This window comes from Papaver somniferum, chromosome 11 (genome assembly GCF_003573695.1).
Source record: "Papaver somniferum cultivar HN1 chromosome 11, ASM357369v1, whole genome shotgun sequence".
Lineage (NCBI taxonomy): Eukaryota > Viridiplantae > Streptophyta > Magnoliopsida > Ranunculales > Papaveraceae > Papaver > Papaver somniferum.
The window spans coordinates 126384501-126398186 of record NC_039368.1 but is presented as its reverse complement, the minus strand read 5'-3'; the positions used below and the strand labels follow the sequence as shown (position 1 = coordinate 126398186).

General features: G+C 38.0%; 3 protein-coding genes across 6 annotated transcripts; 2 read left to right on the top strand and 1 right to left on the bottom strand.

Moving 5' to 3' along the window:
• The first annotated feature begins 234 nt into the window (after nucleotides 1-234).
• Nucleotides 235-3775, top strand: LOC113322110 (polyadenylate-binding protein, cytoplasmic and nuclear-like). 3 transcript variants are annotated; one of them, XR_003346964.1, is made up of 9 exons: nucleotides 235-479; nucleotides 566-960; nucleotides 1057-1146; nucleotides 1249-1488; nucleotides 1614-1835; nucleotides 1971-2247; nucleotides 2358-2568; nucleotides 2654-2769; nucleotides 2920-3775. XR_003346964.1 is itself a non-coding variant. In XM_026570131.1 (9 exons), the coding sequence occupies exons 1-9, from the start codon at nucleotides 308-310 to the stop codon at nucleotides 3011-3013; spliced, it is 1839 nt and encodes a 612-aa protein (XP_026425916.1). In that variant the 5' UTR covers nucleotides 236-307; the 3' UTR covers nucleotides 3014-3775. The 3 variants fall into 3 exon arrangements, 1 of the variants encoding a protein (XP_026425916.1); XR_003346963.1 differs by having other exon boundaries at nucleotides 2355-2568; XM_026570131.1 differs by having other exon boundaries at nucleotides 236-479; nucleotides 2336-2568.
• Nucleotides 3776-3932: 157 nt separating this feature from the next.
• Nucleotides 3933-5595, bottom strand: LOC113322112 (ras-related protein RABA3-like). 2 transcript variants are annotated; one of them, XM_026570133.1, is made up of 3 exons: nucleotides 5173-5595; nucleotides 4545-5055; nucleotides 3933-4354 (listed from the first exon to the last, which is right to left on the bottom strand). In XM_026570133.1, the coding sequence occupies exons 1-2, from the start codon at nucleotides 5481-5483 to the stop codon at nucleotides 4575-4577; spliced, it is 792 nt and encodes a 263-aa protein (XP_026425918.1). In that variant the 5' UTR covers nucleotides 5484-5595; the 3' UTR covers nucleotides 3933-4354; nucleotides 4545-4574. The 2 variants fall into 2 exon arrangements, with proteins under 2 accessions (XP_026425918.1, XP_026425917.1); XM_026570132.1 differs by having other exon boundaries at nucleotides 3933-4402; nucleotides 4631-5055.
• A 463-nt stretch (nucleotides 5596-6058) lies between these two features.
• On the top strand, nucleotides 6059-8941 carry LOC113321477 (molybdate-anion transporter-like). Its single transcript, XM_026569388.1, has 7 exons — nucleotides 6059-6322; nucleotides 6741-6885; nucleotides 6984-7152; nucleotides 7236-7772; nucleotides 7878-8093; nucleotides 8198-8312; nucleotides 8442-8941. Exons 1-7 carry the CDS (start codon nucleotides 6172-6174, stop codon nucleotides 8507-8509), a joined length of 1401 nt encoding a protein of 466 aa, XP_026425173.1. The 5' UTR covers nucleotides 6059-6171; the 3' UTR covers nucleotides 8510-8941.
• The last annotated feature ends 4745 nt before the right edge of the window (nucleotides 8942-13686 follow it).

Genomic DNA, 13686 nt, shown 5'->3' with positions numbered 1-13686 from the left:
AAAAAGATTTTGCTCCCGAAAATCTTTTATTTTTGGTATTTAAACAATTAAAAAACTTATATTTTTCTTTATTGGTTTGGGCTCGGAGTTCAATAAATTGGGTGGAAACAAACAAAAGAAAAGACATGGTAGGACTCCACTAACACCCTTTGGCTCTATTATCGACGCGTAATTTCTTATCCCTTTGTGTTTTTTTTAACTTTTCACCATCATCTCTCTTCCTTGTTTTAAGTTTGTTCTCATAATCATCAGCAATCAAAACCCTCCTCCTCATAGTTTTTTCCTCTTTCAGAAACACCACCGGAAGATGCAAAATCAACTCACTCCGATTCACAATAAAACCTCATCACTTTCTTCAACAACTCCAAAACCCTCGCTCATTGATAATAACTATAATGAATCCCAAAATCCTACTAAAAAGCTTGAAATCTCTAACAATGGCAGCAGCAGCAGCAGCAGACAATTGTTTGATCTAAACGGTACATTCTAATTTTTTACTTATTTTATACTAATTGGTTAGATTTTAAGAAAACCCTTTTAACTGTTTTTTTGATTTTGATTTCAGAACCATGTTATATCTCATCTGAAGAAGAAAAAGAACAAGTGAAGGATAAATTAGTTGAAATTTCTCAAGATAAACATGTAATCAAGAACAAGATTGATGTTGAATCTATTAATAATAAACAAGTTGAGATTCCTAAACAAGAAGAAGAAGAAGATAAACCCATTATTAGTACTGGTAATAATAAGAAACAGAAAGAATATGAAGTGTTTGTTGGTGGGCTTGACAGAGATGCAGATGAAGATGATTTAATGGATGTTTTTAAAAGAGTTGGGGAAGTTATAGAAGTCAGATTGGTGAAGAGTAAATACTCTAATAAGAATAAGGGTTTTGCTTTTGTTAGATTTGCTTCTGTTGAATTAGCCAAGAAGGCTGCTGCTGAGCTCAATTACACTCTTGTAAGTTGTTTTTGTTCTTCGGGTTTGCGTTTTGAGTTTTTGGGAATGGAACATTGGTTTGAATTGAATTGTGATATGTGGTTGTGGTTGTTGTAGATAAGAGGTAAAGTCTGCGAAGTAACGAGAAACAATGACAATGAAACACTACATTTGGGTAACATTTGCATGACATGGACTAAAGATATGGTACTACATTTGCAAACTTCACTTCGACTGTCAGTTATGTTTTGTGAAATGTCTACAGTGTATTGATCCAACATTGTTTGTTTCGTCATCTTTTATGTGTAGCTTGTAGAAAAGTTGAAGTCATATGATCTAGAAAACCTTGAACAAGTTGATCTGATAGATGACCCAAATGAAAGTGGAAGAAATCGAGGCTATGCATTTCTTAGTTTCAGCACTCACATGGATGCTGTGGCTGCTTGTAGCAAACTGCATAAATTGAATCCACATTTTGGTAAAAGTGTGAGAGCAGATATTGCATTTGCAAAATCTGCTGTTGAACCGGATGAAGATGTTATGGCTCAGGTGGGATGATAGTCTCTACGTATTATGTTTCTTAAGCTCAGATTAGGTGTCTTTGCAGACATTTAGCATTTGAATCACAATGTTGAGTAACTTGATTTCATGTCAATTTTTTGTTGGTGTTGCAGGTCAAATCTGTTTTCTTGGATGGTTTGCCTGATGACTGGGATGAAACTACGGTTTACAACCATCTTAAGAAGTATGGTGAGATTGTAAATGTGACACTTGCTCACAGTATGCCTTCTGCCAAGCGCAAGGACTTCGGGTTTATCAACTTTAGTACCCGAGAGGCAGCGCTTGCTTGCATTGATGGTGTGAACAAAGATGGTGTAGGTGACGGTGCTAATAAGGTATTGTATAAACGATGAGCTTCTTCTTCTTCATGTGTAATTTTTATTTTTTAGAAATTTTGCTATCAAAAATGATGATGACCGAAAGGATTAGAATGCAATGACGAATATATGCTCTGTATGTTGGCAATGCAGCTTTTACTGAAGGCCTCTCTACGGAAGCCTCTGCGGAAGCGCACAATGGTGATGGGTGGGTGGAGAGGTAACTCAAGTAGAACAAGTTACGAACGTGGATTTGGTTCTTCTTACACAAGTAGACCAAGCAGAAGTATACAGTCACCAAGTCAGGATCGCGATCGTCGATTTGTAAGTAGGTACTCAAGGAGAGAAGAAGATTATGAAAGAGAAGCTTCCCCTCCTGCAGAGAGATCCAGTTCCCAGTTTAGAAGGGCGTCCGTGCGTCAAGTTCCCAGTAAGCTGATTTCTTTCCCCTAAAGCATTCCTCTTGTCCAAATCTTTCTTATTCGTGTCAATGCTTAAACTCTAAAGCTAAATTTCAGCACAAACGCATGCTCCCAGCAGATCTAGAGAAACATATTATGAGGGTCGTTCATCTAGTAGACGTTCGTCAGCAAATTATCAGGATCTTTCAACATCCTACTGTCAAATTCCTTCTCAGAGACGATATGCTGAAGATTTTTATGATACTCCACTAGAATATTATGAAGATGATGCAGTAGAAGAGTTTGATCATCCTACTCCATCTAGGTACAAGCGTCCGTATGCTTACGAGGTATGTACTGCAAAAGCAAGCTGTTTAACCTAACAGTAACACATGTCTGTCACTCTTTTATTTAACTTCAACTATTCTTTTTTAGGATGATGAGCGTCTGGTGTCGAGACCTCTTACAAGGAGTACCAGAGCTCGGTGGTCAGAATTGGAGGCAGATGATTATGCTGAACATGATGTCTCATCGTACGATGTATACTCAAGGTAATCTAATCTAGAAACATACAACCACCGTTTTAGGTCTTTAGGCAAAAATAAAAAAACTGAAAGTGTCACTTTTCCTGAAACGGATGGAGTATATGATAACCTGCAAAACCATCAAACTGATTCTGACCTTCAGTAATACTTTGTCAGGAACATGCCGGATGACCGCATTGTTTATGAAACTCGAGGCCGTGCTAGTCAGTATGTGCCTAGAAGTGGTGCCTCTCGATCATACTACTACTGAAGTTGTGAGCACTTGTTATTATTCAGCTTCCGAAAGTTACTTGACAAAGACAAAAAGAACCTGAACAACATCCATACCTTCTCTGCAATTTTCTGTTACATTGGTTCAAAATTTTGGAACTAGTATTCAGCCTTGATATTGTCAGGGTTTGATCATCTGGTTTGTGCTGTGAGCAATACTCACTGGACTAGCCACACTGCCTTCAAGTTGGTAACTGCACATGGTGAATTGAAGCTTCTGAAGTAACAAGAGGGTTCAATAACGTTGCCACGTCAAAATGTGGCACCAGTAGTTGGAAAATAAGCTGAGGATCCTTTATCACTATGTTTGACAAAGTTTTTTAGGTAGAGACTGCCGATTACTAAATACGCAAAAGCAAGATCTAGGAAACGTGAGTTGGAGCTATGTGCAGTTCCCTGGGTCAGGTTTGATCTCTCAAAGCTAATTTTGTCAATTGCTTTTTTATTCGTCGACTCTGAACCAGTAGAAGACAGTTTTATTGCCGAAAAGGCTTACACAACTTAGCTGTTGATACTTAATCTTCTTTTTAACATTTTGTTTGTTACTGGCTGGACTAAATAATACTTGTATAATCGGGGGGTTCTTTTTTTGACTCTAGACTTGCTAATATAACACCTGTTTCAGCAATCTTGAACATTATATCACCCACTATGGCTTTGGACAGTTGGTTTGTCAAACCATGTTGATTGATTTACCTCTTTATGTAAGGTTTCAGGTTTAGCCATCGTGCGTTTATTCCAAGTTCACTGTCTAACATTATAATTTTTCCTGAAAGCCAAGTACTTACATATTGCAAGTTAAGAGAGAATAAAATTAATGCTATTGTGGCTATTTTCTGTTAGATGTTTTTTTTTTTTTTTTTTTCTGTTAACGGCTGAATGTTGTGGTCCAGGCCCTTGTTGCCCCATTATTCCTACCATCAATTTTTAATGCTTGGAGTTAAGATCCGTCCCTTCTCAGAAATGCATGTTTTTCCTGCAAGCCTTTGTGGATCTTTTACTGTTCTCCTTCAGATTGGAACATAATGCCAGACAGCATTGCTCTTGTTTTGCACTTCTGTTTCTTTTGGCGCAGTTGCAGAACCCAATTCTTCTGGTTTTTTTTTTCTGGCGCAGAACCGATTTCTTTTGTTTTGGGGGTACACAATCAGGTGTCTCCTTTGATGCAGTTCCCAACTTTTTGAGTTCAACACTTTCTTTTGTTGGCACTCAATGGCACAAGAGATACATGTGTTGTTTCAGCCCACAACCCAACTCTATGAGCAGGGGTCAACGTTTCAGGTGAATGTCGCTACCTGCTGACATCCCAATGAAGCTATACCTGTAATGCCAATAGAACATATATGACTGAATGAACAACTTGCATGACCTGTACAAGAAAAGTATTTTTTCAGTGAAAGAAATCTACTAATTCAATATGATATTAAAAGAAATCTACTAATTCAATATGATATTACGGTTTTGAAATAATATTGATTCCAATTTTCTTTACTTCAGAAGCATGATATTACAGTTTTGAGTATAATATTGATTCCACGAGATCAACAAGAGGAGCAAGGGGAGACTGTCTTAAACTCGCTAATCTCCATATCAGCACCTGAAATTACATCAATCTTCGATCCATTCAGCACTACACCACCCTTGGGACCGGCGATTGTGCGATTTTCCTTATTATTGCCGCTGTAATTTGACAGTAATGCCTTCTTTGACACCACTCCATATATCTCTTCCAACACCTTAAAGAATGCACTCTCTACATTGTCTCCTTTCAGTGCTGAAGTCTCTGAAAAGAAGAGACCTTTCTGTTGAGCATATTCAACAGCATCTTCAGTTGGGACTTCCCTTCGATCGCTAAGATCAGCCTTGTTTCCAATCAACATAATGACGATCGATTTATCAGCGTGAGTCAGTATTTCATCCACCCATCTCGCTATGTTATCAAAGCTTTGCCTCTTGGTGATGTCATACACTAACATTGCACCCAGTGCACCTCTATAGTACGCACTTGTTACTGCTCTATACCTGTTAATCAAATTTAAACCAGCATTCACCTACCCAATCTTCGGTTTAACGAGTAATTTAATCGTCGTTAAGGCACAATTACGATAAGTTTAAGTAAATCTAGATGTATTTACATACCTTTCCTGGCCAGCAGTATCCCAGATCTGAGCCTTAATGACTTTGTCATTAATGGTGATTGTTCGTGTCTGGAACTCAACCCCAATGGTGGATTTGGAGTCGAAACAAAACTCATTCTTCACGAAACGAGAGAGAGTTTGAGTCTTACCAACTGCTGAATCCCCTATCACAATAATCTTGTACATGTAATCTATCTTCTGTTGATTATCATCATCAGTTACAACCCCAATAGCATTTCTACCCATCACTGAAGCTTCTCCACCACCACCACCATTGTGCACCTTCTTCTTCTCTTCAAAATTTTCTTCCATGATCAAGAACAGAGAAATCTTGAAGATGTAGAGTAGTTGGAGTAGTACAGCAGCAACATATATGTAGGAAGAGCAATAAATGTCGCATTAAAGCGGATTTAAATTTTTCTTAAACTTGAAATATGGAGGGGGACTGAACCTGAAATGGAGGAAGTGCTGCTGGCAAAAACATATATACTAGGTTGTAGGCGTTTCCGACCGCATTGTCATCGACCCATTTGCATCATAATTACATGATATTCACATATCTACAATGCGTACGTACCATTGCATTGAATTTGCCAGATAATATACAACTTGCAGGAGATGGGGTTGTTGGGGGTTCCAATCTCAAACAAAATTAATGATGATATTCGTATTAATTAACGTTTAGCGATATACGTACGGGTTGTCTTGTCGACCCTTCGTTCATTCCTTGGTGCAACAAAGTTGAGAATTGATTGAACAATACCAATCTGGATGGCCATTAATAGTTAATGCTCCAATTGTGGCATGCTCTTAACATCACCCACAATGCATTACTTTGTTTGCTTACCCACTTTTACTATAACTAAATGATTATAACTGAATTTTTTTACCACATATGTAAGAAAGAACACAAGAAAAAACTGGATCAAGCAGCTGAAGAATAACAAGGAAAAACACAATTCTGGTTGTTTTCTCTGATCCATTCCCGTTTGAAGAAAAAATGGAGATGTTTTACTATCTTGTTTTTGGGGTTCTTTCTTTTGTTGTTGCGAGCCTTGAGTTGAGCAAGACGAATAAAGATCGAATCAATACAACAACTGCATTCAACTCTTTCAAGAACAATTACCTGGTTGTGTACTCTCTCATGATGTGTACGTATTCCTAACTCAAACGCGTATGTCACCTTCGTTTATCACATAGCTAGATCAGATCGGTTGGAATATATAAATGCTTATTTGAGAATGTAAAACGTGTGGGGTTTCCTTAGATTTGTTGTCTGATTTTCTCTTCATATTTACAAGATATTCATTGGTTCGTACATTTTGAGTTGTTGGTATTTTTGGTGCGTATCAGTGAGTAAATTCGAATCAAATGTGAAGCTTTATGATCTGGCCTGTAATGGCGTATAAGCTATTTGTTTATTTGACTGATTTTTCTTAACGTGTTACACGTTTCATCCAGACTGATCATGCCATTTAGAGATTCATGTAGATAGTCGTCGTTCTTGCTAATGCTTTTTGGGTATGTTTGTGTGTGGTTTTAATTTGTATGAAATTTCTGTGGCAATAGCTGGGGATTGGATGCAGGGTCCTTATGTATACTACCTGTATAGCCAATATGGTTTCAGTAAGGGGGATATTGGCAGGCTTTTCATTGCTGGTTTTGGATCTTCTATGTTTTTCGGGACAATTGTCGGATCTTTGGCTGACAAACAGTGAGATGTTCATTCCAATTTCCAGTTTCATTTTTGAATCATCTAAATATGTACACTCAGTTACGTAGCTAATTAACTACTTGTCCATGCCAAATTAGGGGTCGGAAAAGAGCTTGTGTTACTTACTGCATTACTTACATACTGAGCTGTATCACAAAGCATTCTCCTCAGTACAAAGTATTGATGTTGGGTCGTATTTTGGGAGGAATCGCCACTTCTCTGTTGTTTTCAGCGTTCGAGTCATGGCTTGTTGCAGAACACAATAAGGTGAAGCAGCAGTGTCTTAATCTTCGTTTTTGTTTGATTCGAAAACTCGTTGGTTCATTTTTCTATTCTCTTATCTTTTGCAGAGAGGTTTTGAACAGCAATGGTTGTCACTAACATTCTCCAAGGCAATATTTCTTGGGAATGGTCTCTTTGCCATCCTATCTGGCCTATTTGCAAACTTATTAGCAGATAATCTGGGATTTGGACCTGTGGCTCCATTTGATGCTGCTGCATGCATCCTTGCGCTTGGCATGGCCATCATCTTATCTTCATGGCCTGAAAACTTTGGAGACCCTTCCGATAACAAGGATTTGCTTACCCAATTCAAGGGCGCTGCACTTGCGATTGCTGCAGATGAGAAAATCGCATTGTTGGGTGCAATACAATCCCTGTTTGAAGGTTCAATGTACACCTTCGTGTTCTTGTGGACTCCTGCTTTGAGCCCAAACGATGAAGATATCCCACATGGTTTCATTTTCGCAACATTCATGCTGTCTTCCATGTTGGGAAGCTCTATCGCGTCCCGAATGATGGCCCGTGCCTCTCTCAGAACTGAAAGTTACATGCAAATGGTGTTCGCTATTGCTGCCTTTACTCTACTCCTTCCAATCATTACCAGTGTACGTATGCCAGAATTCTCGAATTGACTTACTCTACCTATTGATTCAAATCAGCAAACTAAATGAAATTTCTTTATCCAACTTTTGACTGCTAAAATCGATCAGGTCCTCGTACCACCTTCAGGGGTGAAAGGTGGGAGCATCTCTTTTGCTGGGTGTATTCAACTCTTTGGTTTTTGTACCTTTGAAGCTTGTGTGGGGATATTTTGGCCATCGATAATGAAGATGAGGTCCCAGTACATACCTGAGGAGGCTCGAAGTACAATCATGAATTTCTTCCGTGTTCCTCTAAACATATTTGTGTGCGTCGTGCTTTACAATGTAAGGAGTTCCATTGATATGTAGCTAAATGATGCATTCCTTGTTTAGAAATAATACACAAGCCGTATATTAACAATTTGTTTGGTTGTTACTGATTTACGTAGGTAAATGCATTCCCGATCACCGTCATGTTTGGCATGTGCTCTATATTCCTGTTCATGGCATCAATCTTGCAAAGGCGGCTTATGGTTGTTTCAGAGAGAGAGATCCAAAAATCAAGTAAGCTATCTTGTCAAGTGAATGGTGAAATCTTTCGGAATTTTTTTGCGCAATGTGTTTGTAGATAACTTGTATGTGCATGCATCACATTCTTAATATCTTCTATATTGCTTGATATGCATTGTGCAGGGTCGCAAGATTGGACACCCATGAAGGAAAGAATTGAAGAGGAGCAACCACTAAAAGTCACCATTTAATTCAATTTTTCAAGAAGATAATCCTTAGCAAATTTGGAAATACTTATTCATTTCTTCTGGATAACGTACACCTAAATCTCAAACATTTTGGATGTATAAGAAATATATGCTTTTAGCTAGTAAAAAAAAGCATCAATGCAAGGGAATGGTGACCATCCTAGACCAAGGAAGGTGAAAGAATACTACAACATTTTGCAATTCAGTATTGATACTTTTTTTTAATAGCCCTTTTACAAACATAAGAGATTGCAGTATGCATGGACCGATATTATGTTTCAGTGGTTAATGCTTGTGGTTATTATCTTTGATTTTGTAAGAACATTATGTGCTATATATATGCACATACTTGCATGTTGTATAATTTTAACAACACAAATTTTGAGAAGATAACATTTTTTGTTTAATAATGCAAATCTTATATTCATGTTTATACACATTTTGTAGACGCTTAAAAGTGAATTAGTAATTCAAGTTGAATTAATCTCCGATCTTAAAAGTTTTTATTATTAATCAAGATTATACAATTATTTAATTTTTTTGTAAAAAACAGGCCCTAGAAAATCACAGCTACCGATGGATAATGCAATACCGATGGATAATGCAAGCGTTGATCCCTTGGAAGCTCTGACAGCATCGGGTCGCATTGGTGCACAACATTATTCCCCTACTAACTACATATGTGATGCTATCGTTCTCAACATTGATTTTGCACTACTTACCCACAAGATTCAATCCATTCTCCAAGATGCCTATCTCAATCACCAACCTCTACGTGACTGCTATTCCTCCAGTGCAGGTGCTCCTCATAATCCTAATACTATTACTACCAGACTTAGTCACGACCTCATTAGTCTTTCATGGTTTGCCGTCTCCGCTTTCTACAATCGCCTCAGGACTATTGCACAAGTCTATTGTCCATCTGCAGTTGCCAGTAAGATGAATGCGTTTCTTCCTCTATCTCGTGGAATTAAGTTTCCAACCTTCTTAAGTAATTTGCTGTCATCGATTGGCTCCATACGGATCAGCGCTGGTTTATGTGCTCCAAGATATCTTTTCATTATTTACGCCCCACATCATTCAGAGCAGTTCATCTGAAATGGTACATGCACATCCAGGACGTTATAATCGATTGATCGCCTATCTTGGTGCATGTGGTATTGGCCTCTCTCCTCTCGATTACAATAGCTTAGAAGGTTCATTGTGGACAACATGTCATCTTACTGAAGGTAGTAGTGAAAGTAGGATGATCAATGTTTATGGCACCGTACCTCCGATTCGGTATCTCAATGAAGACAGTGTTCGGTCAATGGCCTTGATGAATCCCGAACCTGCTTTAAATCCGTTTGAGGGCATCATTGGACTGACTATCAGATTTACAGACAATGGTGCCGTAGTAGCTGATGACTCTTTACCAACAACAAACGCCTCCTGCTCTCAAGGACATGGTCAAGACATATGATGTTAACACCTTCTGGTTTGAACCAGCTAATCCTAGAGGAGTAAACACTATTGGCAGAAGAGCAGGTAACAACAGTGTCTATACTTGTATCCTGGCTCGACGCATCACCCATGCTGAAGTTTGCGCTGTCCTTCTCCATCGTTTCCTGGCTCATGCACCACGATGCATTGTTGTTAGTGTCTCAGTAAATGCTTGTTTACTAGAAGTCCATGTAATTAGGAATACTTGTGAATTACTTGTTTGTTTGAATTTTTGTATCTTAATGGTTGTTTCTCAGCTCATGTTGGCTAGTATTACATATCCTAATTGTGGCGACAGATCGTAGAGCCAATTCCATAACAAGAAATAAAGAACACACTTTGCTGAGGATAAATAAACATTATATTGTATTTGTACCTTAATAATGTATAATCACGATCGATATTGGTGTTCGGTCTTAACTAGAAGCCAACACAATGAAAAAAACATCAAATATCGAAGTATTCCATGTTATGCCTTATATATTATTATTATTTTTTTTTTGATCCGTCAGAGAAAATTCACTCAAAAGAGAAGTACTTGAGAGGGGTATCTCAACCCAATGAATATAAGCGCGAACAAAAAGCAAAGGGCATTTCGACAACCCAAAATAACGAAAAACAGACTTACAAAGGCCGGAACAAAGAGTCCCACGATGCAATTACCATATTCGCCGTTAGACCTAACATCCTTATGTTCGATTCGGCCCAAAAGAATGCTTGTAGTTTAACATTTCTAATAAAGCTTACCAAATTTTTCTTTTTGTTTTCAAAGACTCTTGCATTTCACTCTCTCCATATGCACCACCATATTGCAACCGGAATGTTATTCCAAATTTGATTAAGTCTTTAATCACCCCAATTAAACTTCCGTGACTTCACATTTGTGCTGACATTGGAATTGTAAGTCCAATCAAAGCGGCATCCTTCCACAAAGTAATCCCAAATTCTCCGGGTTCTCCAACATTCATAGAACAAATGCGAACTAGTTTCATCGTCTTCATCACAAAAACAACATAAGCTAGAGACTTCCATACCCCTTCTTAAAAGCTTATCCGCCATCATTATCCTATCATGAGAAAGAAGTCAAAGAAAAAAGTTGATTTTGCAAGGATACTCCCGGCTCCATACAACATCGATTGGAAAATTTGACTCACCTTGATCTTCAAAGCTCCTAATACCATCCTTAACCGTATAGATACCATGATAATTTCCAACCCAAACTCGACTATCCAAAACACCTTCTTGAATTGAAATAGAAGAAAGAAGATTTGATATAGTTGTTACTTCACATGAAATGGATTGAGGGTATCTTTGCCTAGACATAAACCTCCCCCCTAAAGAACCTTCCTCAACTTCATACAACTAGCCACCAAAAACTCCTTGGTCCTTGAAGCTTCATATGCCAATGGAAACATATCACAAAGTCTTCCTTCACCTAGCCAAGAATCTTCCCAAAATCTAGTTTCCTTTCCCGCTCCAATCTTGAATCTAATACCTTTGTTGAAATCTTCAAGCCCTTTATAGATATCAAACCACAAGATACCACCTTTTGGTCCTTTGGGTTGAAGAGTTTCCCAAACGGTAAGTGTTTCACCAAATTTTCAACTATCATCTTCCTCCACAATGCATCTTTCTCTAAGCCAAAGCGCCACCACCATTTTTTTAGCAAAGCCAAGTTCACTTGTTTAGTTCTTCTAATACCAAGACCACCTTTTTCTTTTGGTTTTGAAGCCAATTTCCAACCAACATTGTGAATTCTTTTCCTATTTTCATCATCCCATAAGAAATTTCTCACAACTTTATCAATTTTCTTAGTTATGGAGCAAGGAGCAAGAAAGATAGAAAGATAATAAATGGGAAGACTAGATAAAACGCTTTTGATGAGAGTTAACTTACCTCCTCTTGCTATTGTTATTTTGTTCCAAGAAGTAACTCTTTGCCCACAAATTTCAAGCGTTTTTTCCCATTTTTGAGTCCCCCCACCTTGTCCCCCCAATGGGAGGCCAAGATATATACTAGGAAAACTGGCAAACTTACACCCTAACATGTTAGCATAATTTTCGACTTCCTCTTCAACCCCGACCCCGAATAGGCTACTTTTAGAGAAATTTATCTTTAAACCCGATGTTAGCTCGAAACAAAGAAGTAGGTAACGAAGGGCATCAACTTATTCACTCTTAGCATCAAGAAATATGATAGTATCATCGGCAAATTGCAAGTGATTAATTTTTGTCCCCCCTCCTTCACCGAAAAACCCGAGATTTGATCAAGTTCTTGTGCTTTACTCAACATAGAACTTAAGACTTCACCAACAATAGTAAAAAGAAATTCAGAAAGTGGGTCTCCTTGACGAAGTCCCTTTTCACAACCAAAGTAACCGAAAGACGACCCATTAACAAGAACCGAGAACTTGGAGAATGTTAAACAATTTCTAATCTAAGCCCTCCAAACACCACCAAACCCCATTTTGAATAAGACCTCATTTAAAAAATTCCAGTTCACATTATCAATCGCCTTTTCAAAATCAAGTTTGCAAACCAACCCCGGTACTTTTTGACGAAGCCTAGAGTCCACACACTCATTTGCTATCAATAGTCCATCAAGAATTTGTCTTCTTTTAATAAAACTAGATTGAGATGTTGACATTAGAGAAGGAAGGTATACCTTTAAACGCTCCGCCAAAACCTTTGAGATGATTTTGTACACACTACCAATGAGGCTAATTGGCCAAAAATCTTTTACTTCCTCAACATCCACCTTCTTAGGAATAAGCGAAATGAAATTGTTTTTCAAAGACGAATGAAGAACATTGTGGTCATGAAATTCTTCAAAAACCTTCATCAAATATTCTTTTAAGAAGCTCCAACAAAGAATAAAGAACTTCATAGGATATCCATTCGGACCCGGAGCACGATCAATTCCCAAATCTTTAATTGCATTCATAACTTCCTCTCCACTAAAAGGTCTCTCCAACCAAATACTTGCATTCTCATCAATACGCTTTAGACACATATTTTTGATTCTTGGACGGTTGTTTGAAATTTCTTTAAACGCTAACTCAAAATGATTTGCAATACCCATCTTTATTTCATCATTGTTTCCGGTCCAACGACCATTTATACGAAGGTTGTTGATGTTGTTGAAAGCTCCATGACCTTTCACCACTCGATGAAAATGTTTGGTGTTGCAATCTCCATCTCTAAAATATCTCATTCTTTACCTTTTTCTCAACATTATGTTTTGACGACGATAAGCCACCTCAAAATCCACTTTAGCCCTAACAAGCATGTCTTCTTCAACTTCTGTAAGACCTCTATCATCATCTAGATCGTCCAATTGTTTCAACTTGGTAAGAGCCATGTCTAAAGATCTATCAATACTCCCAAAGCGTCTTTATTCCACACCTTCAATTTCTCCTTCAAAGTGTTTAATTTCTTTGCAAAACAATCACCCGCCGTACCTACAAAAGAGAAAGACTCCCACCATTCTTTCATTAAAGGGATTATGTTAGTACCTTCAAGCTAAGCTAATTGAAATCGAAAAGGGAAAGCACCTCAATCCGAATCCAATGAGCTTAACTCAATAGGAAAATGATCGGAAAAAGGTCCTGCAAGGCGTTTGAAGATGATATTTGGAAAATGATCTTCCCAATCCGACGAGAAAAGAAAACGGTCAATCTTGATCTTCTTGTTGGGCGG

What these genes read in the sequence shown, in the direction of transcription:
- LOC113322112 (XM_026570132.1), bottom strand. Translation starts at nt 5,483, where the DNA reads ATGGAAGAAAATTTTGAAGAGAAGAAGAAGGTGCACAATGGTGGTGGT. An exon ending in GATACTGCTGGCCAGGAAAG is followed by an intron (nt 5,056 to 5,172) that starts GTATGTAAATAC and finishes TTTGATTAACAG; the next exon opens with GTATAGAGCAGTAACAAGTG. An exon ending in GAAGATTGATGTAATTTCAG is followed by an intron (nt 4,403 to 4,630) that starts GTGCTGATATGG and finishes TTTCTTGTACAG; the next exon opens with GTCATGCAAGTTGTTCATTC.
- LOC113321477 (XM_026569388.1), top strand. Translation starts at nt 6,172, where the DNA reads ATGGAGATGTTTTACTATCTTGTTTTTGGGGTTCTTTCTTTTGTTGTT. An exon ending in TGTGTACTCTCTCATGATGT is followed by an intron (nt 6,323 to 6,740) that starts GTACGTATTCCT and finishes CTGTGGCAATAG; the next exon opens with CTGGGGATTGGATGCAGGGT. An exon ending in TTGTTGCAGAACACAATAAG is followed by an intron (nt 7,153 to 7,235) that starts GTGAAGCAGCAG and finishes TATCTTTTGCAG; the next exon opens with AGAGGTTTTGAACAGCAATG.
- LOC113322110 (XM_026570131.1), top strand. Translation starts at nt 308, where the DNA reads ATGCAAAATCAACTCACTCCGATTCACAATAAAACCTCATCACTTTCT. An exon ending in ATGAAGATGTTATGGCTCAG is followed by an intron (nt 1,489 to 1,613) that starts GTGGGATGATAG and finishes TTGGTGTTGCAG; the next exon opens with GTCAAATCTGTTTTCTTGGA. An exon ending in TAGGTGACGGTGCTAATAAG is followed by an intron (nt 1,836 to 1,970) that starts GTATTGTATAAA and finishes TTGGCAATGCAG; the next exon opens with CTTTTACTGAAGGCCTCTCT.